Source organism: Gymnoscopelus braueri (assembly GCF_963280865.1).
Source record: "Gymnoscopelus braueri genome assembly, chromosome: 7".
NCBI classification, from domain to species: domain Eukaryota; kingdom Metazoa; phylum Chordata; class Actinopteri; order Myctophiformes; family Myctophidae; genus Gymnoscopelus; species Gymnoscopelus braueri.
Window position 1 is genome coordinate 32402563 of NC_137608.1, and position 18905 is coordinate 32421467.

The following is an 18905-nucleotide window of genomic DNA, read 5'->3' on the forward strand; positions in this document are numbered from 1 at the left end:
AGTAGAAAATTGGAAATACTCCAGTAAAGTAAAAGTACCTCAAAATTGGACATTTGTAGTAAATGTACTTAGTTACTTTCCACCACTGCCTACAGTAGGCCTACCAGTACCAGTACATGTCAATGCACCATTGATGGAGGCCAGTATTTATATTTCGTTACTATTAATTAAATGTAGATACGTTATTATCCTCAGCTGTAGATTTCAGAATAACACGAGAGAAAGCTACTATATAAATTACTTGTCTGCCAGCTCCCTTCTTATTTCTTATTTTTTGTAATAATCAATAAACCTGTGTAAGTTTTGGATGTGACACTAGATGGCACTGTTGTATCTAAAATCTAAATGTTGCAATCTTATAATACCCACAGGCATTCAGAAGGCTATAATTATGGAACACTATGTTTATGTCCGCAGTGCAACTTATTTTTTTTCTCTTTCTTTCTTTTTTTTCTTTTTGCTGACACGATAAAAGTATGGTTGCATGATTTGCAATATCAAAGATCTCGTTTCGTTGGCCGAATATACAATGCCACAGCTGTCACGCTATTAAAATAGAACTTTAAATATAAAAAATGGTTCATAGTTCCAACTAAAACCACTAAAAAATAAACACATATTTAAAATATTTTAAAAATAATATAATAATAACAATAATAATTATTATTATAATATTATTTTATCAAATCTGTTGCATGTACATACGAAAAAAGATTGTCCGCTTTGGAATATTTTTTCGGAATATCTTCAGATAGAGAAAATAAAATTGTTCGAATAGCCCTTGGTGTAACAACGTTAAGTCGTTAACGGGTTTTATTCTAGGCTTTATTCTAAGGATAACGGACCGGCCCACTGCAGCCACTTCCGCTCTCTCAGTAACTCCCCATATGTCAAAGCCTTTGTGCTTCAAGACAGCAAGAAGGAAAAAAACAGCTGGATCCAAGGGTTTCTAGCTTAGCGCTGTAGCTAGCTCTGCAGTTTATACAGCTATTATTACTTTCCTCATCTCACCATCTTCAATAAGGTACGGTAGATTAAAGTCCTTCCATTGTTTTCAGGAAAAGTAAGTCTTTGTATAATTTTGCATTTGGTTAGTGTTGTGCTCAATAGTGCTGTAGGACGGTTTTTTACCTGAACCATCTGTTTTGACCTAATTTTCCAAGTGCTTGACTATAGCTAGCCAGCAGGCTAACTTAGGAGCTAGCTTCTTGGGATGCTGATCATCAGCCATCTAGCTGAACTATTTAGCCAGCTTTTGCTTTTAGATAGCCTCTAGAACCGAGCAAATGATGGCTAAACTGGCTATATCCCTGTGAAGGTACAGTACATGATGCTACAGTAGCTGGCATGGCATATAATGGAGCACTTAAACTTGCAGGGAAGCTTAATGGTAGAAATGCTTAAAGGCTGGCTATCAAGGTAGACTATCAGCATTTCCGATGGTTAATGTATCTGCTTATGTTGTCAAACTGTTTTGGAACACTTATGGTGTGACTTGTTGTTTCTGTTTGTTTGTTTGTCACAGCTGGGTATTGTCTTTTCAAAGTAGCAAGTCACACTTACATAAATGGCTGCAATGTTGATTAGTTAATCAAATGTCAAATATACCATGTCCTTGGATATTATGTATCCTCATATATTACAATAACTGTACATTTAAGAATAGAGTCAATTCTTGGAATGAGATATTTTTTCTTGAAAAGTACTAATGACAGTCAGGTTAAATTGTGGGCTGGATCCAATTGACTCAACAGAACAGTCAGGCTTACTAATTTGGAATGGATGACAGCTCTTTTTCCATTCTGCTCCAAGTTAGTTTCAATACAGGTATGCTTTTGAAGTGAACTTGCTGATGGCTAGCTTTTACAATTATTAGACATTCAAACTGATATACACACACACACACACACACACACACACACACACACACACACACACACACATGCAGTGCCTTGATTGGGTGCATCAGCCTAAACATTTGAAGTTGTACAGTTATCCATTGTTATAAGATTACAATGCGAGGAAGATTACAAAAAGTACAGTGGTTAATTTGGCTGTGCAGTAAGGGCTGATTGGTACAGATTATTGAAGAGAAAATGGAAAACAGCCTTTTTGTAACATTCTGAGTCCTTTATCTAACTCCAAACATCCTTCCACACTTCAGTGTTTGAAAAAAACACTACAATCCTAAATAAAGCTCTGGAAGCTTCAACCCTAACATTAGAAACTTGTGTCCAGCTGTTGCCATTGTATCGAGAGCTCAATCACTCAGAGAGTTAAAAACATGTCTTATGTTTGGGTTACAAGGCAAGAACCCATCCTTTTGTTTTGAGCACAGGCCTAGGGTGGGAAATAACACTAGTCACCAGCCAACTACTGGAAAGTCTCAGCTATGGTTGGCAAGTGTGTCTACACTACCAGCCATTTTAGCAAGTATAGCCTACTACTGTAACCATTCAAGGGTAACTATTCTATTTAGTTGTTGAAACAGCTGCACTGTGGTTGGAATGTTTTAAAATATAGTGGACGTGTAATGTTAAATATACACACTTGTTAAAGAAAAAGAAAGGTCCCTACTGTGTTTGTATGTTAGGGTGGTGAAATGCTCCTTTTAAAGTGTGTCACACTGCCGTCTAATTATACCTGATTATCCTAGAACTTTTTGTTGGCTTTGATCTATTCTAGAGATTAAGCAGTTTGTAGAGGATTAAGTAGTTTGTACAGCATTGGTCTGGTTTTCTACATCCAGGACCCAATCAGAAAGAGGCTAGTTACGTGTGTTTAGCTTGTTGGCTGCTAAAGGGAAAATCCACTCTAGAGCTTAATTCATGCTCCATCGCGCAACAGATCTACAAATAACACATGTGAGCTTATAGATCTGTTATTTTTGGTAAGCAACAGCAAACATCATACTTGAATTAGGCTTAGAATAGAATCAAAGACAGTGTATCACACTATTGTATGAGTATGACACCACATGTATTTGTTTTGTAAAAACGATGGCATATCGAATGTGACAGTATATATATATCAGTAATGTTATGTATATGTTTTGTACAGTTACACACAGGTCCTGCGGCTGATGATGGTGTGTGAAGATGGAAGCTCCTGAATACCTGGACCTTGATGAGATTGACTTCTCTGATGATGCAGTGGTCAGTATTAATTACAGTGACCTAAAAAAAAAACACACACAAACATGAATTGAACCAACCTTTGGTCAAATCTGCCCACAGTTAGTTGAAAAAAATCGAAATGGTACCACTGTGTACTGTATTTTGGAAATTCTTGGAAAGTTTCTTGCAAGTGCCCCAACACAATAATTTGCACCGATTTAAAAACGCCTGGTGGCTGCATTAGCGACTCCTACAGGTTAGTCGAAGTGCTTGTTCAGCAGTAGCTCATCAGGGAGCGGGTATAGGGCTGTCACGATTCCAAATGTAAGTTGACGATTAATTGTCACACTAATAATTGTGATTAACGATTTAATTGATTTTTTTGGCATTGAACATTGGAACGTATGAAAAGAAAATGCATTTCAGTTTGCCTCGTAATCAAAAAAGTGCACAGGGCAGACATGACAAATAACGGAAATATACAAAGAAATTACTGACATTTATACATTTTATACTTTAAAAACAATTTAAACGCGTTGTAAGCTTGTAGATTTGCTATTTCTGCTATTTTATGTATGAACACGGAAACGATTATGATGATTATGACAAAATAACAGCGATTATCTCAAATAATTGCGATTAGACGATTTTGTAATAATTGTGACAGGCCTAGGAGTGGGACTGTGAAGGTTGGCACGTTCCTCTGGCGCCGTGCGCCCTCCCCGGTGAAACTCCTGTCATGTGAAAAGAAGCGGCTGGTAACTCAATGTGTATCGCAGGAGAGACGCATGGTTGCTTAAACTTTCATTTGAACTGAGCTAATTCCTTAGCCTTACTTTCTCTGTTGCTCTCTGCAGTATTCTGTGACGTCCCTAAAGAACATTCCAGAGCTGTCAAGAAGGAGTGATGTCCAGGGAGAAGAGAGACCAGGTATAGCTCCCTGAAGCCTCCTTCTATGGTGTCAGTATATGGCTGTAAATATCGATTATTTTCTTATCGATTACTTTGTACTTTGTGTGTAGTTTAATTGAATTATTGAGAAGCAATTTTCTTTCTTTCTTTTTTCTTTATTATCAACTAATCGATGCAAAAACATTCTACTTGATTTTTTTTATAATAATCTAAATCGATTAGTCTGATGAACCATTTAAGCACAAATGTATTCTTCTTCATACAATAGGGTTGCACAAAAATGCTGATCTATAAGATCACACTGCAATCTGAGCTTGTAGATCAGCTATTTTTGGTATTTAAAAAAATGATCAAGGACATCCATATACATGGTGGCATGTCCTGCAGTAGCCACTCCAAACATCAGTCCTGGAATATAGCTTTATCGACCTCATTTTCCCCTCCGTATTCAGCGTCTTATTTGATCTCTTTAGTGTTCTTGCCACTAATGAAGTAAATATTTACGCTGAACTAAAGCTGTGCATAGCTTAATCTTATGTTAGTGTGTCTGTGTATATGCTGTAATTATTCCTTTTGCACACTAAATTAGAGTGTCGTCGACTAGCTTAAAGTGGATTAGTTTCAATTAAATGACACTAAAGTTCAGGCGTCCTGGCGACATTGTCAGTTAATGTGTTTACCACATGACCTGTGTCTCTACCCTCTCTTCCCTGTCTCCTTCTACTACATTGGCCAGTGTAGCAGAATTACCCCCAAATACTGTACATAAAAAAAAAAGAGGAAATGATGTCTTAACTTTTTCCCCGGCTTCCCCCAGCGCCAGCCATCAACTGGAGCCGCGGTGTCTCGTCTCACTCTGGAGGAGGCACAGGCCTCGCTGACGTCCACAGCAAGTTCCGCCCGGTGAAGAGGGTCTCCCCTCTGAAACACCAGCCAGAGACCAATGACACCGACTCAGATGGCAAAGTCCAGGGGCAGGGACAGGGGCAAGGACAGGGGCAGGGGCCGGCAGAGCAGGGGGAAGACGGCAAAGAGGACTCGGGCACGGATAAACCAGCCCAGCCTTCAACCTCTTCTGACGGTCAGGGTGGGAAGGCAAAGGGCTTGGGTGTTGGCGGCGGAGGAGGAGGCAACAACGCCCAGGCTCTGTTTGGAGAGCTGGAGCACTACGACCTGGACATGGATGAGATCCTAGATGTGCCTTATATTAAATCCAGCCAGCAGATGTCCACGCTGCCCCGGGTGCCCCACGACAAGCGCTCCATCACTGGGAGTAACTTGGGAGGAGGCACTCTGGAAAGGAACCCACGAGGGAGCCTGAAGAGCTCAGCCCTTCCCCACAATGAGCCTCTCAGTGCCCAGACACAGGTGAGGAGGTCTAGGAGCTGTGGGTGGACTCTCTTCCTTGAAACGACTATCCTGCACTTGCTAGGATCTGATGACTATGTTGGACCTCTTGTGTTTGTTAGTGGTAGTTTCAAATAAAACTCAAAATCTGTCTAAATTGCTGTAATAGTGCTCTCAACTACCAACTCTACAGGAAATATGAGTGTAGACTAGCTTTCCATTCAACTGCCATTCAATTATGTGCCCAACCATAATTATGTTGTCTCATCTGAACTGGTTCTACAGTAAGTTGTGTAATTCTGTGGAACTTACAAATCTCTCTCTCTCTCATATGTTCCTTTTACCTACAGTACCTTAATGTGCTGTGTTTTGTACTTCAGTAATACCATCATATTCCTGTCCATTGTGTAGTACTGTACTGTTTTAATATAGTGTATGTAGCAGAGTATCCCTGTCAGTACCTATAGGGCAGGGTAGCTGGTGAGCGATAGTTTCCCAAGGAGTCCAGCTGGTCATGCATACATGTGCATTGTATTTCCCTGTAGTACTGTGTGCTGTCGCCAGTGAAGTGGTCAGACCTGAGGAAGTCTAAATCCATGGACCCAGACTTCCACCACCATCACCTCCACCGCTCCCCGGGTGCAGGAGGGCCCTACATCCCTGACCACCACTCCCCTGGACACCTCAGCTGCTCCTCCTCTCTCTCCTCCTTCTCTGATGCAGGTCTGTTTGATAACACTATTATCTTTTACCTCCTTGGCTAATGCTTGATTGATTGTTTGTTGGTTTGTGGTTCATCAGGGATTTTGCATGCACATTCCCACTAGGCCACCCGAAATTCTTCAAATCAGCCTCATGGTGGCGCTATAACAGGCCGATATGCGTTTTTACCTATAACTGCACCGATTGGTGTGAAACTTTGCACTTCAGCCTTTTATAGCACCACCAGGAGGCCGACGTTTGTAAAACAAATGTTTTGATATTAAACATCACGCAAATCGGTACATATTATCTCTATCGGCATGTGATCAAGACGGATCTGATTGGCTAAGATATGCATCTAAAGTTTGCAGGAGTAGCGTCCGATTGCTGTGAAAGTTCACACATGCCTGTTTTAGCGCCACCAGGAGGCCGATGCATTCCGCACATTGCTGCCCCACAATAACCTACCTGACCTGGCGGAGACCTGTGCTTCCGACGAGCACTTTTTCTAGTCTAAAAATCTATTTTCTGTCTTGTTATTTCATAGCTTTTTCAGTTTTCAATAACAATGTTTTTCGTATTGTTCAGTAAAATATAGTTACGTTTTATTAAATAATTTGACAGTATTTCGCCTAGCTGTAGCCATATCTTAATACCTAATACTGATGTTCATTCATTTCCAGATAAGCTGCTGTCAGCGAGAGTATACACAGACTCCCAGAACCAGAGGCCTGGTGTGGAGGCTCCAGGTGGCCAGCTCCAGGGGATGAAGTTCCCCCTGCCAGGCTGCAGTCTGAGCAGGAAGGACAGCTCCAAGGGCAGGCCCCCTGGAGTAGTAGTCTCCAGAGGATTCGGAGGAGCAGGAGGAGGAGGAGAGGTGGATGAGGAGACCAAGAAAAACCAGAACATCATCAACATCATCAGAGAGGGACAGATCTCGCTGCTGGTGAGTGTGACATCATCACAGAGGGACAAATCTTGCTCCTGGTAAATGTGACATCACAAGAGTTAGAGGAAATAGGACATAAGATTTTATGCGCAAACTGAGACAGTATAACATGGAAAAAGTGTAATGGTACTCTTCCATTGATCCTTCATGGAGAGTGCATTAACTTTTTGTTTTGTTTCCTGGTATGGCTCATTGTCATTGGTTAATAAGAACAAACTCCATAAAATCATCAATGTATCCAGCAAGATAGCTGGGGTACGACTTGAGAGTATGGCAGCAATGTATGAGACCCGGGTACTTAGGAAGGGGAAAGCTATTGCTAGGGATAGAACGCACCCGTTATACAGAGTGAATACAGTCTTTTACCATCAGGACGACATTGTATGTTGTAGGCTAGGGCTTCAAGATAATTTGTCCCCACAAGTATAGGACCTCTAAACAAACAGGCACCATCTCAGTTCTGTTCATAAAATGTAATGTGATGCCTCTTGAACTATGACTGGTAGCCTTTTCTTTTTTCCTCTCTGTAAGAGAGGAACTGTGTAGTATTGTCAATGTATTGTGTGATCTGTCTATGTATTGTGTATTTTTGTTTTGTGATTTTTTTGTATCCTGATGGCTGCTTGGTACAAAACGAATTTCCGCAAGGACAATAAAGCATCTATCTATAAGTGTTGTTTCTGCTGAACTCGCATACAAGAACCCACTCGGTGGGATGCAGAGTCCGTATTTATTGTTCTTGGTGTTAGTGTAAATAGAGCCTTTTTTAAAAACAAGCCTCCTCTAATTTACTGTAGCCACATCTAGCAGCAGACAACCTGGAGTTGATCAGGGACGAGGATGGGAACAACCTGCTCCATATCTCAGCCTGCCAGGGCCATGCGGACTGTCTCCAGCACCTCACCTCTCTGATGGGGGAGGACGGCCTCAATGAGCGCAACAGCCAGCAACTCACTCCTGCAGGCCTGGGGGTCAAGGTAGGGCAACAGGAACTGCACAAGAACACTAACAACAATAAAATGTTTTGGGACAGCAGACAATCTAAAAACAGTGGTGGTCATTAACAAAAAGCAGGACAGCTTTTACACACTCAATACTATTGACAATATTAACAGTATAAGCTGGAGAAATCTTGAAAAACGTGTGTGTGTTTCAGAATGGCCATCTGGAGTGTGTGAGGTGGATGGTGAGTGAAACAGAGGCCATAGCAGAGCTCAGCTGTACCAGAGAACACCCCAGTCTGATCCACTATGCTGGCAGATACGGACAGGTAACCAACACAAAAAAAAAATCTCCTTAGAATTGCCACACCCTACTGTATGACACGCCGATTGTGTGCCTATTTTGGGCTTGAAAATATAAAAGTATATAGGGTTTAAGTGGTTACATGTAAGTGGTTAACTAAATTGGTTACACACACTCACATCTGCGACCTGTTTCTTAGTATGGGGAATGTTGTTCACCAGATTAACCAAGGGGCGGTGATGCTCTACGACGCATTAATTATGTCTCTGTGTGTGACTTTCATCTCACTCTCTCTGCAGGAGAAGGTGTTGCTGTGGCTGCTGCAGTTCATGCAGGAGCAGGCCATCTCTCTGGATGAAGTGGACCAGCACGGGAACACTGCTGTTCATGTGGCAGCCCAGTATGGACACCTCACCTGTATACAGGTAGGGAAGGCGGGAGGGAGGGGTGGATATAGTTTGTACGGATGGGTGATATATGGCAGTGGTGCTCAACCTTTTTTGGGCCGGCGCCCCCCCTATCCAATATCAAGGTCCCTTAGTCCAACTGACTGCTGTACCGCCCCCGTTGTACAGCAGTCAGAAACATTAATGTATGGGACCACTGCTGTCCATGTGGTAGCCCAGTACAGATGTCTCACCTGTATGCAGACTGACAGATGGATGACTGGATGGGTTGATGGAAGGATAGATAGATAGATGGAGAAAGAGGTTTCAAGCTACCCTTCATAAGACTCTCAATGGATGCAGTATAAATGGGAACAATGCACTATTTTTTAACCCACATTAATACGGGGGCAGCTCGTCTGACCACATTTCCTATTTTTCAACAGCATTCTGCCTTAAACTCATCCAGATTTATACAATATACCACGAAAATACACAACAACCAAACTGCATTGTATTCATTTTAACACATCGGGGGTGCTGTGAAAGCCATGGAGTGTTTTCTTTTGGGCCGTCTATGGAGGGCCCGACGTTATCAGTCATGCCTGTTTCCTGTGGGCCAACCTGGCCACCAATCAAAAGTGTGGAATGAAGATACTTCATACCTCCACAGGACCACGTAGTCAAGTAACATGTTATGTAAAACACACTTCATACACCGAAAGACCCCCAAAGAGAAAACAAATTTCCATTCATGAGTGATTACTACACGCAAACAATTGTTTGCACAAACGAAAGAATGTGTAACATGCAGAAGGCTCTTAACTTTAAGTAGGCTAAACAATAAAATGATTTATCCATGTGTTACTGTGGAGCCTTATGGGTCCATTTGGTTCTATTTGTACCCTCTCCGAGTTAAATTAACACAGAGGATTTTTACTGTGTTTACAGTGCAGTGACAGAAAACATGAAGTTAAATACAATGGATAATGAGTAAGCCTTGCCCAGCGCTGTAGTGCAAATAAGACTGTTGAATAGCTGCCAGACAGGAAGCATGTCAAGCTGCTGTGGTCAGATTAGTGGACTGACTACCTGATCTTGAGCAAAACATTGTGATTCTACAGTAACCTTGTTCTTAACCCATTCAAACCGGGAACGCATCTGTGTAACCACTTTATCCATATTTTATCCTTTGGCTATTAAAAAATAGCAGATCTACAAGCTCATGAACTTGTAGATCTGCTATTTTTGAAAAATCTCGAATATTTGTGCAAATATTTGAAAATATATATATTTTTTGAAGGGAACTTTTTTGACTCAAACCTTTGCTCCTGGGGGGGGTCCCTATTACAAAATATTTTGAGATGGGGGTCCGCGGCCAAATACATCTAATTTTGGGGGTCCTTGACATGAAAACGTTTGAGAACCACTGATATATAGCAATAATAGTTTTTCAGAAAACTGTTTGACATTTGTAGAATCGGCCTCAGGTCTAAATGGGTTAAATATCTGTGTGTGTGCGTGTGTGTGTGTGTGTGTGTGTGTGTGTGTGTGTGTGTGTGTGATTCCAGACCCTGGTAGAGTACGGCTCCAATGTTACAGTACAGAACCAGCAGGGAGAGAGGCCCTCCCAGAGTGCAGAGCGGCAGGGTCACACCACTTGTGCACGCTACCTGGTTGTTGTTGAAACCTGCATGTCTCTGGCCTCGCAGGTGGTCAAACTCACCAAGCAGCTCAATGAGTGAGTCCCCCCCCCCCCTGTGTCTCTATTACTGTTGTTAACCACTTGTGCCCTATAAAAATACATATATAATGACATGCCCAAAATAGGGATGCCAGGATTACTATCACTGTGGCTATAATACCCTAATATATCAGACATACTGTAGCAGGAAATCTACTTAAAGTAGCTTAACTGCCATTACCGTTTCAGGCACTATTATGGTTTACTTACTAATAGAGATCGACTTACTTACTGTTATTGTCATTGTTAACCATAACAGCAATACTAAGCTATGTTAGACTCCCAGCAAGCACAGTCAGGACCCGGACCAATCAGTGACGTCTCGATTGGGGCTAGATCAAGTCAAACCAAGACAAGTCAGATCTGGCCCAGAATATCACCTGATTTCAACCAAAATTAATCCTGACCACAAAAACGTCACTTCCAGGACGTCATCTGAACACATTTCTCATCACCCAAAATTGCTGTCCAAATGTCCATATGATGTCCCGGTGATGACGTCCTGTAAATGACGTAAAGATCATCCCCATATGGGCTGTGATCTGGCCTAGTCCTGAACGTCACCGGGGTGATGACCGGGCGTCATCATAACGTCATCATGACGTCATTGTGCTTGCTGGGCTGTGTTGGTGGTCGTACTCATTTGTAAAGAGCATAAAGTTCAGCCAAAGTGCATAGACTATGTTTCCGAGATCTTAGAAAGGCCATGTAAGAGAGTTTAGCACTTTCAGCTCCTCTGTTGTGCATGTCATTATAGGCGAAAATGTAACATTTCTTTTCAAACATTTTCAAAACTTTTCGGAAATGAAAAAATATATATAGCGCATGTGTGTTGTCCCATCTGCAGACAGGCCACAGAGAGGCTGACTCTACAGAACCAACTGCAGACACTACTGGATCCTAATAAGACAGAAGGAACACCCAACAGGTCACCCAGGTAACAAACACACACACGTGAACACATGCACACACATCACCTCTGTCCCCTGGTTTGTGCAGATCAGAACCCCAAATGGGTGTGGTGTTAATATTGGTGGGTTCCCATGGAGTATGTTTCTAGTATGTATTAAGCCATGGTCCCAGGGTGAAAGGCTACTTATCAAAATTGTGTCATTAGCTGAGAAAGTTAACTTTCCCAAATGACAAAACTGTTTTACTTCAAACTAAAACAACATTGTCCTATTGAAGGGAAATTCTTCACAGAAAACGCAGATTGCTATCTCTCTCAATATAATCTGTGAAAGAATGGAAGAAATTAGCCAATTCTGTCCAATTATTATTATTATTATTACTATGATGAATAGGCTCCACAAAGGTATTAAAATCACAACATGCAATTTTCATAAAAATGAATAAAAAGTCATAATATCTCAGCTAACCTATTGGCTGTCCTCAATGCCCCCTTCAAGAGTGAACAGCACTGCACACCCCAGTAGGCTAAAAAGCACACATTTCAAACTGCCTTCCCTCTTATCCATTGAGATTTCAAAACATAATCTGGATTTGGTAGACTTTTATTCGTCCATGCGTAAAGGGACATTTCAGAATAGAGTTTCCGTGTAATCACTTCTATAGTACTGGTTTCAGGTCAGAGAGAGAGAACATGCTTATTACATGATTGTGATCATGTTACAGTTACATCCACATCATTGCTAGAGATATTGCCTAAAATGCTGACGACAGCAAATTGTTGTTGTCTAAAGCTGTCTAAAAACATAAATAAACAGTTTGTAGGAATTTGCATCCAAATAATTGTATGTATAGTTGGTAGCGGTGTGGGTAGTAATAATATCAAGTGTCAGTGGAAGTACTGTAGGTGTGCATGCCATTAACAATACCTGCCAAGTTGCCAACACTGATTTGTGAAAATAAGAGAGATGTTCTCTCTCCCTCTCTGGACTCCAGTTCCCATCAGCCCTCAATGGAGGCGTGGTCAGAGATGACACTGACGGCAGAGGGGACTCCTGGAGACAGCCACTGGGTTGTTCGACAAGGGGGTGTAGCTCCAGACTCGGTGATCCGGCAGCTCCTGGGAAAGGACGTGCCCACGACTGGCAGCCTTGCCAGAGATGGCTCTGTGGCTCCTGGGGGTCCCCCCGGAGGTCGCAGAGTAGGACTTGTCGAGAAGAGAGAGCTCAAACTAGCGAGACTCAAACAAATCATGCAGCGCTCTCTCAGCGAATCGGATTCAGACACTTACCCACCGGAAGAGGGTAAAAACCCTGGAGCCCCATCCGCAGGTGGGACACGCCCTGATAGGCCTACCCACCTGCCAATCGCCGAGGAGGAGCCAGCCACAAATAATCTCAATTCGGTGACGAGGAAGCACCTCCCCTCGTCTTCCTCTTCCTCTACTGTTGAACGAAAGGGGGCATTTGCTCAAGGGGGTTCCAAATCAATTGACGTTGCCGGCTGCAACCGCTCCCCAACCTCTTGTGATCCAGAGACTATGGATGGTAAACCGGCAGATGGTTCTGGCGAGTGTCATGACCACAGCAATGGTCAGAAAGCTGCCACCAGTCCCAAAAGCGCCCTGAAGTCCCCTTCATCTCGCAGGAAGACATCCCAGAATCTCAAACTGAGAGTCACCTTCGACGAGCAGGTCCACAAGAGCTCCACCCAGGAAGCAGAGCCAGCCAAGGGGCATCATGGGAAAGAGAGGACTCCTACAGGCGGTTCTGAAGGTAAACGACCATTTGGAACATTTAGATCCATCATGGAAACATTGAGTGGTAACACAAACCACAGCAACAACAACAGCAGCAGCAGCAGTGGTAGCAATCAGTCAGCCACCGCTGTTAAACATTCTGCTGGTGGAACACCTGCAACTAAACATTCCGTGTCCGGAAGCACTCAGAACTCGCCTGGCAGGAAGTCAACAGAAAGTAAAGGCAGTCCTGGACAAGGCCCCAAGGGCAAGAACAAGACCACTAACGTTTAGTTCCGAATAAGTGCCTACTAAAGGGCAGGGAACAAAACCGTAGCAGTGGGTTTTATAATATTCAGTTTATTAAGGTTTAGATACAAGGGCAACATTTAGAGACATTGCCGTTGGGTAATTTCAACTAAAGTTATGACCAACTATTAACGTTTTGTTATTTATTGTCCACTCTGTTTTCCAATTTCGGCACAGATTTCCCAGCAGATTACAATAAGTTGGCTTTTTATCATCCATCCGGTCCCTGCTGAATTTAGTGTTGTTAATCAATAGTAAGACTTTTTCTCTCTAAATGTTGCTCATGTATAATAACTGTTTACAGTGTTTTCATACAATGTGGGGCTGAAACATTCGGAAAAACTTGTTTCCAGTCTGTTGTTTCTATGTTATCGTTGGCATGATGTATTTGATATGATGTCAACCGTAAGAGGTGAATGAACGAGAACCTGTGTATTTCATACCACTTTGAGACGGGGCGTTTAAACAGATTAGCTCATGGATGTTATTCTATGGTCATGTTGGTTTGTTTCTATTTGCTTGTCAGTCCTACAGAACCCATATCTCCAGAGCAGACCTTTTTGAATAGGAAAACAAATAGATTTTCTTATTCATACCCATACATTTTACACAAATAGTTTGACTTAGGCCTGAGTTATACTTATAATGTGCGCTGTACCAAGCACCGGAAATAGCCACTCCACAAGCTCACAAGTCATCACAGTGTGACACGTTATGAACATGTACAGTAGGTTTTTGGTGCGCAACACTGCTGTGCAACTAAGTATACACCAGGCATGAGACCCATGGTCATAATATAGGAGAATAGAATTATCAGCGCATGTAATCAGAAACTACATGTTGCATGCAATATTTTTTTGTGGTAGACCAGTGGTTCTCTGCCTTTTTTTTTGGACCAGGGCCCACTTGAGAAGTCCACCCATCTGACCACTTAACACGGCAGCCGAAACGTGTTAAGTGGTTAACACATGCATTTTCAGAACATTTATGTTCAATCCGTTGTGTTCAATGCGAACACAAAGGTAGTATTCTATCTAAGTTCCTATTTATCGGTATCACAATGAAAACTCACTTTTCAAGGTTTTAAAGAAAAAATACCATGACATTTTTCTTTTTTACATATACCGGTATATATATTTTCTATTCATGTTATATATATATATATTACCTTTATTAGAAGGATAACCCCTTGAGATGTGTCATCTCGTTTTCGAGAGGGTCCTTATGACAAAAATACAGAAAGTACAATAGACAAAACAATGCAACAAATACATCCATGCATACTGTACATAAACTGGACAAAACAAACTTGACAAAACAAAACAAGAACAAAACAAAAGCATCCCGAAACTGTCCGCTCCCACCCCACCTGAACACCCACAAAATAACAGACTTCATGCATTAATGTACCCATGTAAAGCTAACTGAGCAAAAAAACAAGAGTAGCAACTACAGACCGTTACATACATGCACATGCAGTAACATGTTTTGTTAAACCAAGATTTGTATCATCATACAAATCTTGGGGATTTTGATGATTATTTGGGGGCCCACTTGCAATATCCTCACAGCCAACCAGTGGGCCCCGGCCTACAGGTTGAGAACCACTGTGGTAGACACTTTTATATCATGTCTAATAGTATTAAGAAAAAGTCAAATTGGAGTTAAAGGTTTTGATCAGGATGCTGACCCTGTGATACTGTAACCACACATGAGGACTTTGTCCACTCAACGCTAAAGTTGAAATTGTAAAATATCAGTATTTATGTTTTATGCACACAATTATATAATTAGACGTTTAAAATAACGTGGTTATGTTCACCAGCACAACAAATGTATTTGAAACCACTGTATATGTTTAACAGTATTTAAAGTTTTTTGTTTTTCTATATTGTATTCCACTATTTTTTATTCTCTTGGTTATTATCTATGCAGTATTTGTTTGGCATTACGTAGAAGTTAGTTGGGTGTTGTGACTATGAATTATAGTGAGATTGGGAGGTTATGGGATGCACCTTCTATTAACAAATAACTGTAGTTGACCAGCAAGCTGACTACAGGACAGAAAAACGCAGATGAGAGAATCCAGAGAGTGGAGCTGTTTTGTTAGCCTATTGAAGCCTGAGAAGAGTTCTACAATGTTTTTGAGATTGTTTTCAAATGACAAATAATATTTTATTGCAGTGTGTGGCCACTTGGCTGCTTGCTGCTATTTTGAGTTCGGTACATGGCCCAAACTGTCGACCGTTTGTACATCTGCATGATGTAACCACAAGTTAACAAAGTTTTACTTTATGCCTGGCATCTTAGTTATTTTACCTCTAATTTTGGGAGATGCATGTTCATATTCACATAGTGAAGTTGTTTTAATGACACAACTCATGTTCACAAATTAGTCTTTTTTTTAAATGACAGCAGAACCTCATTAACCCCAATCTCCTCAAGAATGGTTGCTGTGAAAAAAACAGCTTCAAAACACACACACACACACACACACACACACACACACACACACACACACACACACACACACACACACATTCACACAGACACACAGTATAAATATACATGCATGCACAGTTCAAATATATATATATATTTTTTCCCTTAAATTAGTAAGTTCAATAACTAGGCACAACCTATAGCATTTACTTTGAAATGACTGCATGTGGTGTTCAATGTAACTATTCAGTACTCAGAAGTTTGAATGAGTAAGGGTTCTTCTGTGCAGTCGACTCTTGTGTTTAAACACTGCCATTGGTTTTGTGTCCACTCCATAGTTCATGAGTGATGGTGCATCTTGTGAGGCAATTGAGATGGGTAATATTTGAAAGACATCACTCCAATTTTACACAGGGCATTCTTCAAAGTCTTCATATATTCCACTCACCCACACCACACCTTCCTGTATGAGCATTTATTACATAAGTTCAAGGTTTTGGGATCTCTGCAGTGCAATGACCCTAGCCCAATATTGCAGATCACATAATTCCCTGAGCTCTGAGCATCACCAATGTCCACTTTGATTCATTAACCATGTGTGAAGGAACCACATACGTACTGTATGTCTCAGAATCTTGAGAAATGTGGCTGGACATTTGATACAGACAAAGACGGTATTATCTCAGTACACACACTACACAGTAAGGACAGGGATTGACAAACTGGGATAAAGACATTGTGGATGACATTAAATATTGCTTTGATTGATTGAATACTTTATTAATCAGAAATGTATTATTGGTGAAATTGCCCCTCCACATTGCCTGAACTTCTTTTGTGTCTCAGCCTTACAAACCAGTATGATTAATGTCTGTTGAGACTTGCTTGGAATGCAGTCTTTCTGTTTGAATTAAAATCACAGTTTTATAGCCATAGGAAATAGAATATTTCCTGTTTCAAATCATGGGATTGTCAACAGAGGTGATTTTGTTTTGTTCCATGTTTTTCTTGATTTACATGAGATTTTAGATCGAGTATTTTCGGTTTCTGGCCTTAGGATTGATTGACATCAGTATAACCAGCCACTTGGATGTTTCCTCTCAATGCAAAAAAGATAAGACAAGTTATTACACTACTATTGCAATAGTTGTGAATGTTGAATCATGATTGTCTGATCTTAGTGATATCTTCCTTTTGCGTCTTGTTTCTTAATAACCTACATGTATACTGTACAGAGACAGACAGAGCTCGACATTGAGCAAACACAATTTTCTCTTTAATTATTTAAACATTTTGTTGATCAATGCAAAACTGAAATAAACTGTAACTTTGTTCTCTGTGTACAAAATGTTTTACTTTCACTGGATACTTTAGTGTTTAAATGTCTGATAGTTAATTGCAACGCAGATAAATATTTGTCTCAACAATGTTGAGCCGATATACTTTTCCAATCTAAGAAGGCAGGACAATAAAATGTCAGTAAATTAAAACATTTCCAATTAAACTAATGTGTATGACATTGCTTATCGTATCAACTTGGTGATTGATACAAGACATTGTGAGCTTTGGTGTATGTTTATAATAGCTCTCATACTGCATTATAGGACATTAAGAATATCTTTATAATTCAGAGGCTTGGAGTGATGTCTTAGACGATGTTATATCTTCATGTTTTGTGTAAAGTCTTAATACTACAACCATTTGGAAAAGATCAAACAGCTGTCAAAACTGAGCTCTAAAATTGGTCTGAGACCCAGGGGAGATGGGGTTGTTGACAGCTGTCAGTGGCAATATGGGCAGAGCTTTATTTATACTGTGTCATAAGTAGGCATGTGGCATTTGTTAGTAATGATAGTGCTAATAATAGTAATCCATAGTGGGCTTTAAAGACCCAATCAGTGATACAAACTAAAACAAATTGGCAGGCTCACCACCAAAAATAAAATAGCAGCATGTTCTCTAGTCTAGTTGAATGATGGACTAACACTTTAAATAACAGATACATGGGTTTGAAACAGTATTTTGTGGCTGTAGTAGGTTTGTTTAGGTTTGAAATGTAAACACAGTAATCTCTCGAGAGTGGAGACCGATTGAAATTTCTGTCTTTTTTACCAAATGGGTTCCAAGATTGACATTGTAAAACATACCTATATTTTGATATATGATGCGGAAAGAAAGTTCCAAATAGCATATTTCCCATCTACCAATCAAACACTAGAATGTATGTGAATATTAACCCTAATTTATGTTCAATACCATCCCAGATTGTGCCTGTAATCCATAGTGCACCAGTATGATGTAAGAGCATGCATGCTGCTCTTCACATTCATTCAATTTCTTGCCTTTTGAGGGTTGATTTGTCCAGTTTTGCATAATATATCACGAATGTGAATTCATGCCATCTGTAGCCTAAATAAACTGCAGTTTGTATTGGCAAATGCCATTTCTGTAGGGGGGAAATCCGTTATTGGAATTATTTAATCAATTCACAACCCCGAGCCATAGCCTATAGGATCCATCTGTAAAATTCTAACCATGTTATCAGACAAGTACTGTAGGTCCTGCTTTTCCCACATCTCATAAAAGTCCATGACATATATTGTTTAGTTTGTTTTGGGGTTCGTTTATCATTTTCTAAGATTAGAAGTAAAAAACTCAGAACATCCAAAAATGAATTGTCCTGATGTATAGGTTACATCCGGTCTGAGTGAGAAACTCCCCTGACATCTAGATTGATTTCATCTGTGAATTGTGTCTTCTGGTTATTTAATGGACAATACATAATGGACGATATATTTATTTCTCTGAGCTTCACAGTATCAAAAACAGTCACTTAACAGGGCAGGATTTATGGTGTTTGGGTAGCAAATTGGCCTTTGATGCTTCTCTCACAGTCCATGGGTTCTCCCTGCGGAATCTAATGGGTCTCGCACTAATAGTGTCCCTCAATCATAGTCTGGAATATGAAACATGGTTTTATTGCCTGACAATTAGCAAAACAACACTGAGAGATGTGAGGACATGGTATGTAAGGAATGCAGAAGCACACACACACACACACACACACACACACACACACACACACACACACACACACACACACACA

The 18905-nt window shown here is 40.8% G+C and overlaps 1 protein-coding gene across 1 annotated transcript; it reads left to right on the forward strand.

Moving 5' to 3' along the window:
• Positions 1 to 923: 923 nt before the first annotated feature.
• Positions 924 to 17132, forward strand: sncaip (synuclein, alpha interacting protein). Its single transcript, XM_080433907.1, has 12 exons — positions 924 to 1024; positions 3062 to 3155; positions 3974 to 4046; positions 4846 to 5396; positions 5921 to 6098; positions 6761 to 7023; positions 7824 to 8003; positions 8183 to 8296; positions 8571 to 8696; positions 10229 to 10398; positions 11249 to 11338; positions 12307 to 17132. The coding sequence occupies exons 2-12, from the start codon at positions 3099 to 3101 to the stop codon at positions 13340 to 13342; spliced, it is 2838 nt and encodes a 945-aa protein (XP_080290033.1). The 5' UTR covers positions 924 to 1024; positions 3062 to 3098; the 3' UTR covers positions 13343 to 17132.
• The last annotated feature ends 1773 nt before the right edge of the window (positions 17133 to 18905 follow it).

Coding starts and splice junctions, on each gene's coding strand:
- sncaip (XM_080433907.1), top strand. CDS start 3,099: ATGGAAGCTCCTGAATACCTGGACCTTGATGAGATTGACTTCTCTGAT. Junction 6,099..6,760: donor CTCCTCCTTCTCTGATGCAG/GTCTGTTTGATA, acceptor ATTCATTTCCAG/ATAAGCTGCTGTCAGCGAGA. Junction 11,339..12,306: donor ACACCCAACAGGTCACCCAG/GTAACAAACACA, acceptor TCTGGACTCCAG/TTCCCATCAGCCCTCAATGG.